The following is a 10596-nucleotide window of genomic DNA, read 5'->3' as shown; positions in this document are numbered from 1 at the left end:
TATGCTTGAAGTATAAATGTTTCTCTTATAAATGGCAGCTACTTGATTTTTAAAAATCCAATTTGGCAATGTCTGTCTTTTAACTGGTAGGTTCACTAAATTTTTTTTTTTAAATTTCAATCTTTCCATGTCCTTATGCTTGAAGTATAAGTGTTTCTCTTATAAATGGCAGCTACTTGATTTTTAAAAATCCAATTTGGCAATGTCTGTCTTTTAACTGGTAGGTTCAGTTCATTTATGATTATTGTGATCATTGGTATATTTGAACTTCTAATGTCTTACTTTTAAATTTTTAATTAGTGCTATTTTTCTATATACTTTTTCCTTTCCTGCCTTAAAAATGATATTTGTATGTTCACGTTGACATTTTTAGTTTGCTTTTATATCCCTGTATCCTATGACCCCCCCTACTGTATCCCTTTCATGTTGGGTATTTTCTATACTTGGGCTATATGGATGGATTTTTCTCTTTTATTTAGTGTTAGTTTTCTTTTTTATTATAAATTTTAAGCCAAAACATCATTTATTCTTACTTCCTGTATTTTTGTAACATCTTCTGGATTTAATTCTCTTGTTTGACTACTTCCTCTAAAAACATTTTCAATGTAAGTTTTGTGTGACAAATCTTCTGAAGTCTTTTTACACCCTTATAACTAATTACTAATTTGGCTGGATATAAAATTCTTTGTGATTTAAAGGAAAGAAACTTTAAACCTAGGAGGTTATATCCATCCAAATCAGTATTCAATGGAAAGTCATTCTCTCTTCTTATACTGTATTTTACTGGTAATTAGATTCATTAGAAGCTAAGCTTAGAGAGTACACGCCACCAATAGTCCTTATGTCTCCAGACATCCTTCTATTTTGTAGATGACTCAGTTTTATTTAGTTAAAGTAGACGGTTGCAGGCCTAAGGCAGGATATTGATTGGTTTAATCTAATTATTGCCAAAGCTAGTACTGAACAGGCTGACTCCAGACATCCTTCATGCTTCACATCTGCTATTCCTGAAAGGAGAAAATCTTCCGAGAACCCGGGGGACATAGCGCTGGCTGAACATATTTGCAAGGCTGAGTCCTGCCTGAAAACAAGGTCTGGAGGCCCCTTCCTTGTCCTCTGGTGACAGCTGTGATTTCAGCTTCCGACCATTCTGGTTACTTGATAATCATTTATATCTATAAATGATATAATAGATCTATATATTTATAGATATATAAAAAGGAAGATCCTCCCCATTTGCCAAGTCTTCGTCAGTAAATACAGTGACCTCAGGCTCATTCAAAGAGAAAATTCTTGTTTAATGCTAATGTAAATGTCTTATGCTCTAAAGCCTGTACCTTGCTCTGACATCTCTGTAAAATGGAGAACAATTAGGTACTATCCTCTTTATGAAGTTAAGTTATATTAATATTTCAAGCTTTTATTCAGCATGAAAAGTCTCAGATCCTTAACATATTTATTCATTAACTCAATAAATATTTACCAAGCACCTACTAAGTTCTGGCTCTTGTGCTGAATGTTGGGGATAGTTAGTAAGAAGTTAGTAAGTTAGTTAGTAAGTTAGTTAGTAAGAAGTTAGTAAGATAGTTAGAAGTTAGTAAGACAAGTCCCTGCCCTTGAGGACCTCCCTGTTCACTGGCCCTGGGCTTCCAGCCCTTTCCTCACCTGGAATGGTCTCCTGTGAGCAACCTCTCTAAATTCTCCAGGGGTGCTTCTCCCAGGAAGGACTCAGTGTGATCAGCTTCTGCCCAACAAGTTTAAATCACCAATACCCTTTTATCTTCTACATTTCTGGCACATGCACACAAACATACAAACCTCTCCTTTGGGAGGAAAAGGAGAAAAAGATTTGTGCTTTGACTTACTTCTTTTTTAAAATGTATCTGGGACCAGGTGTCCTCTGTGAATTTGTATACATTCACAAACAGGTGGTAGATATAGTTGGCTGAGAAACAGTAGGAGCGGGCGTACACCTCATCAAATTTGGGGAGCAGGAGAGGAAGCTAAAACGGAGATTTAAAACATCTGAGAGGCCGGGAAGGCAGGTATGTTTTTAAATGAACACCTTAGATTAGCAGTCATATTTTAAAGAATCTTATCATTCAGAATTTTCATAATAAAATGGCCAAAAATACAACTATGTAACATAATAATTAAAATATCCCTATACAATATCACAAAATAACCACATCTAAATTCACTAAGGGCTTGTGAGGTGCCAAACACTGTTCTAACCATTGTGTATGTGCTTATAACATTGATGCATACTGCATGCGTGAGGTAGATGCCTTTATGAGCCCATTTCATGGATGTGCTGGAAGGAGTAGGAAGGCCAAATTCAGAATATACACACATATGCATGCGCATGGAGTAGATTCTGCTATACTTTTTTGTACTGACATTGATCATTTCTCTTTAAATACTGACCTGACTCCAATCCTGTGAGCAGAAATTCCAGGTGCTTGAGTTGAAGGTGTCCAGGGAAAAGCTACCTGAAAGATTCAAAGCACTGGCTGTATAGTAGAATCCTGCAAAAGCCTGAAACAAATAGTACAGAAGGAAATTAGTTCTCAGAATGGGGCAGAATGTGGAAGTTTTGGGGTGAGGAATAAGAAAGTGGGTAATGGGTCAGCAGAGGAGAAACAGAAAGGTGAGAAATAAATATTCGATGAGGTGGGGAGAAAGGAATCTTCCAGTGGGTTTTGCTCTTACCACAAATTTCCCTTTAACCTTTGGCTGATAAATCCCATCAGAGGAACAGGTTTCTCGATCATGGCAAGTTTTAAAGTCAAATATGGAAGCCACCTTTTCCCTACAGAGTGATGGGTCCCCAGTTCCTTCAAAAGTGATGATCTTGTCAGAGTTGTAACTTGCTGGCCTCTGGTTCACTGTGCACAGGCTGTCAAATAGGTGGCCCATGGTGAAGTTGGTGCTATAATCCCGAGGGTAGCAGGGGTTGGCGAGATAGGTTTTGGTAGTAGAGTTCTGTAGGTACAAGAGTGAGGTGTTAGAAACCACTCTTTTGTGGAGGACCAAGTATTTCCCTTTTGCAAATTGTCACTATGACTACCTTCCCATGCTAAGAGAGAAACTGAAAAACTGAAACTGAAAAAATTCCACTCTACACCAGGGTGGTATCCTAGGTTGTCTGGATAACTCAAGTAAGGGCAGTGAAGGGGTATGTGTGTGAGATGGTTACCCTATACCAGGCACAGTACTAGGCTCTCTCTCACATTATCTGATCCAGCCTTTATGATAGCCCTATGAAGCAGGTTTTATAAACTCCATTTTGGTGAGAAAACAGGTCTCTTTAGATTAATGCATCATTTTAAATAGATTATCTATCTATGTAGTAAAATAACCCAAAAGGTACAAATAAACATATGAAAATGAAGTCTCCCTTTCATCCACTTTCACACACAAGAGCCCTCTCTGGAAACAATCACTATTGTCAGTTTTTGTGTATCTTTCCAGAGGGCTTGTATGTACATGCAAATATATTTTCTTCTCTCATCTCTTTTCTTTTTTTTAAACTATAAATGATAGCACTTAATATACCCTGTTCTATTCCTTGCTTTTCTCACATAAAAATATATCTTTGAGATCTTTCCATCATTGTACATGTAGAGTGGCTTCTTCTTTTTAGTAGTTGTATGATATTCTACCATACAAATAAACCATAATTAAGGAACACCCTCTAAATGAGCATTGAGGTAGTTGCCAATCATTTTGCCATTGCAAACAAATAAATATCCTTGTCACATATAAATCTTTGATCCATTTACAATTTATTTGATATAAAGACTGAGGTAGGGACATGGTTTTATTTTTTCCAGATGACTATTCAATCTTGAATTACTGGTACAAAATACTCTCTTTATTTTATGCTTAAGTCCTAAATGTGTTTGGTTCTATTTATGAACTCTCTTTTCTAAGGAATTGGATTTGAACTCTGTTCAATTTCAAAGCCACTAAGGCATACAGTTTCCCTTACAGTAAAATCTTGACTCAGACATTTAGCCCAACTCTTTCATTTACCGATGAGGAAATTGAGGTATCCATCAAAATAATGCAATTATTTAACAATGGCCAGTGACAGGATTCTGCACAGAATCCTATAAAAAATTCAACACTCATCCAATACAACTCACATGAGTGTCTTCCAGAAAGATCTTCATATAATGGGGGAGGAGGTGAACAATCCCCTTTCTGCCTCCATGGTGTGAAAAACAGTCTATGATTTTAAAAAATTGTTATATCTAATTTGTAGCATATCATACCTGGGTTACCCAATGGCTGAAATATTCGTTGGAAGAAAAAAAAATCAAATCAATCAACTGCTTATTTAGTATCTACCTCCAAATCTGACTTATACTTTTTCAGTGCTCAAGAATAGTATAAATTATTTCTGGCTTGGCACATAGACGAAGCTCTGTAAATATAAGTTCTCTTTTCTTTCTTTTGTGTTTGAATTATTTGTTAAGGCATTCTTTAAATACAGTTTGCCAGTGTGCCAAGTTCAGACACTCAACATTCAACAGTCTTTACCAAACTTAGTGTTTGCAGGGAGGGCACAGTGATGAAAAAGTGAATCCACTGGGCTTGAGAGAGAAAAGATGCACTAGAAAACTATAGCACAATCTGGCCTTAGAGTAAAACCAGTTAAAATTGGAAAAAATAGTGATAGAAACTGTCCTCAATAGTGATAGAAATATTAAAAACATACAAAAAGAAACTACATTTAACAACAATGGTTCAAGAAAGACAAGTAGTAGCAATTCCTTTATCCCATGAATGAAGTTAGGAACAATGTTGTATACTTTGTATACATATTTTTTAGAAATTAATAAAAAAAGAAGTGTCAACAAAACACAAAAACAAACAAAAGAGTGGTACAAAAAAAAAAAATAAATAAAAAACAAAACAGGGCTGGGCGCGGTGTTCACGCCTGTAATCCTAGCACTCTGGGAGGCCGAGGCGGGCGGATTGTTTGAGCTCAGGAGTTCGAGACCAGCCTGAGCAAGAGCGAGACCCCGTCTCTACTAAAAATAGAAAGAAATTAATCGGACAACTAAAAATATATAGAAAAAATTAGCTGGGCATGGTGGTGCATGCCTGTAGTCCCAGCTACTCGGGAGGCTGAGGCAGAAGGATTGCTTGAGCCCAGGAGTTTGAGGTTGCTGTGAGCTAGGCTGACGCCACGGCACTCTAGCCCGGGCAAAAGAGTGAGACTCTGTCTCAAAAAAAAACCAAAACAGAACAAAAAACAGCAGTACAGGACCAATGATGTTGTCTGTAAATTTTATTGAAGGATACAACCTGAGAACTAAATAAATGGAAAGACGTTTTATAATTCTGGATAGAAATTCTTAATATGAATAAGCTAAATTTTACCAACTTAATATATACATTAATGCAATTGTAATCACAATCTCAATGGAAAAACTTTTTTGAGGTTACTATTGAAAATTATTTTGAAATTCAAAATAAATGCCTGAGAGTAGAAAAACAGACTATCGAAAGTAGAACAACATGATATTGGCCTAAGAATGGAAAAATGGATGTATGGAACAGAATAGAAAATCTAGAAAGAGATCTTCATTATCTAAGTACTTATTATTGGGATGTCTTGAAATCCCTGAAGTTATAAGATTTCAAAAAGTCATCAAAACATTGTTGGGAATCTGAATGGTTTTAATTTTGTTGGAAGATTGCCTATTTTGCCATTTAAATAAAAAATACATCTATCCTTTGACCCTATCCTACAGAAGTAAAATCACTAGTTCATAAGGTTGTATGTGCAAGAAGGTTTATTATATTGTTGTGGCAGCAACAAAATAGGATGTAGCCTGGTGCCCATCAGGAGGAGAATGGTGACAAATTATGGGATATTAAACAATAAAGAAAATAAGTTAATATATTGACCTGGAAAGTAGAGAAGAACAACACATTAAGCTGTGACTAGTGATGGCTTTTAGTAAATGGGATTGGAGGAAGGTTCTTTCATTTTTATTTCAACCCCTTTTGTATGGTTGGGAATTTTTACAATAGAAATGTACTTTCTTCTATGGTAAAACGATCAATATAGTTTTTTGTGTTTAAAGTATGATATTTGGAATATTACACACTCATAAAAATTATAATTTCAAAGGATATTAACAACACAGGAAATTGCTCATGATATATCGTTAGGTAAAATAAAAGCTGGATATAAAACTATATATACCATATGAAGCTAAGTTTGTCAATCATATTCATGCATGGAAAAAACTGGAAGAAAATGCAACAATATGTTAATAGTGGTTAATTCTGTTTTTAAAAAAATTCTTTATACTTTTCAGTGTGCATCTTACAAATGTTTTTCACTGAACGTGAAGAAAAAATTCTGATTTAAAAGGGAAAGAAAGAAAGTGAATGCATGTCCCTAATGTCTAACATGCGGTCAGAGTAAGACTTAAGCTATAAGGTGACCAGAAACTCACTAATAAGAAAATAATTTACAAAGTATATATCTAGATATCATTCTCACCACACTATGTAATTCTTTATATTACAGGAAATAAGACCCAGACTGGTGGAAGTTACTCAGCCAATGTTCATGATACAATAATTTGCATGAACCTTCCAAGTCATGGTTTGGCAACCCATATTTGACGCATGAAAGTATTGGTCAGACAGGTCTGAGCTTGCATTTGTAGGTAAGCCTCATCACAGCTGGGTCTCTCTCCTTAGCTGAGTCAGAAGTCTCCAAGGGAAGAGCCGCGTTCTCAGGCATCTAGAGGTTACCAGGCAAATTGGAGACCTCTGTCCCCATGAGCTGAGTGTGATAGCTTGGGGGCTCACTCCTCTGCCCCCAGTGCTGGGACCACACTTGAGGTCCTGAATTCTCAAACCTACATGAGACCTCAGACAGGTGTAGTATTTCCTTCTCTACTAAGGACCGCTGGATAATAGATATCACTCTTCAGTAACTGTTGTAGGAGTACACATAGAGACAGACAGGCAGACACACACACACTGCTCAGGGCCAGCCAAATTTAAGAGGTTAGCCTCTCCGATCCTCACTCACCCTGGGAAAAGAATGATTTCACCGGAGCCTCCACCTTCCATCCCTACCAGGGCCAGAGCTGGAGGAAGGGACATTAATCATTGTGGAAATAAAAGGAGAAAAGAGGACTTTCCAGGGTTTCTTTCCAAGAAGGAAGGGTGTTGGCTGAACTACTTCAATGAGCAAGTGAGGATAAGTGGTGATTACTGAGACCCCCACTGGGGAGGGTTGACTGGGTTGCCTGTGGATTGGGTTTGGCTGAATGGGAGAGGGAGTGAGAGTTGGCAGGAGCCATGCAAGAGTAGCGGAGGGCTGTCTGTAGAGCTCTCATGTCTGTCCTTCCTAGGCAGTGCTCAGACTCTCCTGACAATGTCACGTGCATGTATGACGAGGTGCCTGCCTTTCCTGGGAGACTCAGAGAGAAGTTTTGGGCAGGGGCCAGAATGGGAGGGTGAGTTCCCACAACCCACCCTGCATGAACACTGGGTAAATGCAGGGGTCTGAAGATGTGAGTTCTGCTTCTGCCAGCCGGCTCGATTCTTCTGCAGGCTAGTGTCTGGGAAATACTGCCCCTGTCCTCAGTTACAAAGGTAGATTGGAGGAATGGGGGTTAACATATTGATGCTGTGTCCAGTCTGTTCACAGGCTGACCCAGGTCAGCCTGCCCCCAGTCCCATCAGAAGCCAGGATCTGGGCTTCTGGTTGTCCTCATATCCCTCTAGTCAAGGTCCCTCCCCTCCATCTCAGCAGCCCAGCCATGGCTGAGATGGATGTGCCCTGGACACCGGAGCAGCTAGTGCCCTCACTGACACACACTGCATAATGTTGAGCTTACATTAGCAACAGCTCTCCAGCTGATGCTTGAAGTAGCCTTCTGGGCCCCAGAGCACTTACCATATGAATTACTGACCAACATGATGGAATTTCGTTGCTGTAAAGTTCCACTATGTAAAGGGCATCTGGCTTGCCTAATATAGACCCATCTAAAAGGAGGCTGAGGCTGGGAATGGCTCTACCCTCTCCCTTTTCAGCAAGAGTTTCTCTTGTGACCACTAAAAGTACTTTGTTTACACCCAAGGGAGTCTCAAAATTCTCAGGCTTATTTAGCAACTGGTTTAAAACAGTTTATGTTCATAAAGGGAAGGGATCTCAGGTCTTGAATCATTTACAAAACACGTGGAGCTCTGGAACTTCCCTAACTTCTTACTCAAGAAGTGGAAGTGGTCAACAAACAGAAAGAGAGAGAGAGAGAGCGTGCGTGCAAGAGAGAGTGAGTACATTTGGACCCCCAGGAGTAAATTGGAAAATGTTATTATTTCCATCCACCTTCCAATTGGACAATTGGAGTGGAAAGGACAGGCTCCAGGGCACCCTCCCCTTGGCTCAGACCCTTGTGGGAACACCTGCACCCTCCAGCTCAGGTACCTGTAGGAGCATTGCCAGAAACCTCTTCTCAGCCTCGTTCCGGCCATAGCACTGGAAGCTGTGTGTGTAGAGTGTGTACGTGTAACCATACAGGGACACCTGTGTGATGTCGCTGGTGTTCAGATCCACCTTCTCTTCTGCCACGAAGGATATTTGAGTGGAGGCACCGCCTAAATCCAGGGCACCAGTGGTTTCCACTCCATGCGGATGCACCCACATATGCCAAAGGTTCTTCTGCACAGTGGGAAAAGGAAGTGAGAAAAAAGGCCAAAAGCACCATCTCTATTTGCCCAGGGTTCTCCACCCAAGGCCCATCTCCTATTGCTAAGAAATGTGACGGGGGAGCATTCATTCGATTCTCTCCTTTTCTTTCAGGAGTGGTGAATTCGAATGCTACAGGAGCTAGGCAGGTAACATAGACAAGTACTAAATGAGTGAAGATTAGGTGTATATAATAGGGTCTTGTAGGGACTGTGACAAACTGGTGAGTCCCAGAGTTACACTCTGTTCCCACTAATTGTTACCATGCAGGAATGTGAGCCCATTGTGACCAGTCCCTCCAATTTTGGTGCGGGTAAGGTGGTCAGAAGTAGCTAGAAATGTGGATTTTTATGTGAAATTTCACAAATGTTAACTGTGGGTAATTAATTAAAAAATTTAAAATACATGTGAGGGGGAACAAAATAGGTCTTGTGCAGGATGTGGTCTGGGTGCCCTCAATTTGTGCCCTCTGTAATATGGTGGTTGCCTCTTAGAGTTGACTTTCCTCTGTACCTAAGGAACTTGGGGGTGAGGGGTGGAGATTGAACTGCAGGGAGGCCTGAGGACACAGAGGGAAGACTTCCTTCTGTGTCTGGGGACTCAGGGAAGCCCACTGCCTGAGGGCTCCATGGCCATGGAGCCTCTTGGAAGGGTCTTTCCCCAACTGCGCTTCAAAAGACCCATAGCCTAGTGTTAAATTTAGAGCCCACTCCTTCCAATTTCATATAAGCTAGTAAAGTGATGATATTCCCTCTCCCCTATGCATTTGGTCCTGTTTATGATCCATGTTTTTTCCTCAGCTATTCACATCTTTTCCTAGCTATTGTCTTATAGGTGTTTCCTTAACACATTACATGATAGGAATGATACAGGACAGATGTCTACCACTCACAGGGGATGGGACAAATAGTAAGGTTAAAAACCATGCATTTGTTTCCACACACCTCCAGGAAATTTCCCATTAAATAGTTGGCTGTAATCCATCCATATACCCCTTCCTCTTGCCCAGAAATGATTTGAGCACCCCTAAAATCAAAGGGCTGGGACTTGAAGTAGCTTTGGATGCTTGCAAGAACTTCATTAGCTGCTGTTTCATTTTGCAACCTATGCAAGGCACAGAACACAAAAGGCTGAGTGCCCGGACAACACAATCTTAAAATCCATAGTCTCGCTCAGGTGCAAATGTAAACCTCCCCATCTCCCTGCTGGTAGGGATGATTTTCCAGAAGTGTGCAGTACATAGCAACCCCTTTTGCCGGCTGAAGACTTCCAGGGCAACTGCAAAACTGGGATGCACTTGTTACTTGTCAGACTGCCAAGCAGGAAAATAGCTTTCAGTAAAAGAACAATGTGTTCTTCCCACCCCTACCTGTTCCTGTTCCACTCTCCAGTGATCAGCTAATCACAAGATCCTCCTACTTAACTGCCATTGCTCTGTGTCAGATCAGCAGAGGAAAGGAGATCGGTGAAGGCATAGAAGAGGCATACGTAATCTCATGGGGGCACCATGTAAAGGAGCCCTCCCTCATCCAGCCAGAAGGAAGGGGAGCTTAGGAGGAAGGGGGAAAAAAAGAGGGTTGAGTTTTCTGCTGTTCCTGCATCATCATGAGAGGATATGATGGTCACCATGGCAGTCAGTGGACTGAAAAACCATTGGTGTGGTGACTCACAGAGGAGTGGCGACAGAGCATTATTGAATCCCCCAGGACACAGTGTTAAGGCATCCCTCTGCTGCCATTCCACCCTATGAAAGAAAGCTCATTTGGGAGATTATTTCCCCTTTCATCAGTGGATTAAGAAAGCCAGGAGTCCTGGATCACTCTTGGCTCAGGAAGAAGAGCAAGGAGACAAGTGGAATCGAC

At 40.2% G+C, this 10596-nt stretch overlaps 1 protein-coding gene across 2 annotated transcripts in view; it reads right to left on the bottom strand.

The window, feature by feature from the left end:
* ENTPD3 (ectonucleoside triphosphate diphosphohydrolase 3) overlaps positions 1-10596 on the bottom strand; it is a 50396-nt gene that overhangs the window by 14541 nt on the left and 25259 nt on the right. The window contains exons 5-10 of one of the 2 annotated variants that reach the window (XM_012648531.1): positions 9679-9838; positions 8474-8707; positions 2713-2985; positions 2428-2538; positions 1866-2003; positions 780-1007 (exon numbers count right to left, since the gene is read on the bottom strand). In XM_012648531.1, coding sequence (XP_012503985.1) covers positions 1002-1007; positions 1866-2003; positions 2428-2538; positions 2713-2985; positions 8474-8707; positions 9679-9838 — 922 coding nt within the window. In that variant the 3' untranslated portion in view covers positions 780-1001. Of the gene's footprint in view, positions 1-779; positions 1008-1865; positions 2004-2427; positions 2539-2712; positions 2986-8473; positions 8708-9678; positions 9839-10596 lie in introns of those variants that run through there. The other variant, XM_012648463.1, reaches the window with a different exon arrangement.

Source organism: Propithecus coquereli, unplaced genomic scaffold, assembly GCF_000956105.1.
Source record: "Propithecus coquereli isolate 6110/MARCELLA unplaced genomic scaffold, Pcoq_1.0 Scaffold1, whole genome shotgun sequence".
Taxonomy (NCBI): Eukaryota; Metazoa; Chordata; class Mammalia; order Primates; family Indriidae; genus Propithecus; species Propithecus coquereli.
Note: the sequence above shows the minus strand (reverse complement) of the source record. Positions and strands in the feature narration are given on the sequence as shown.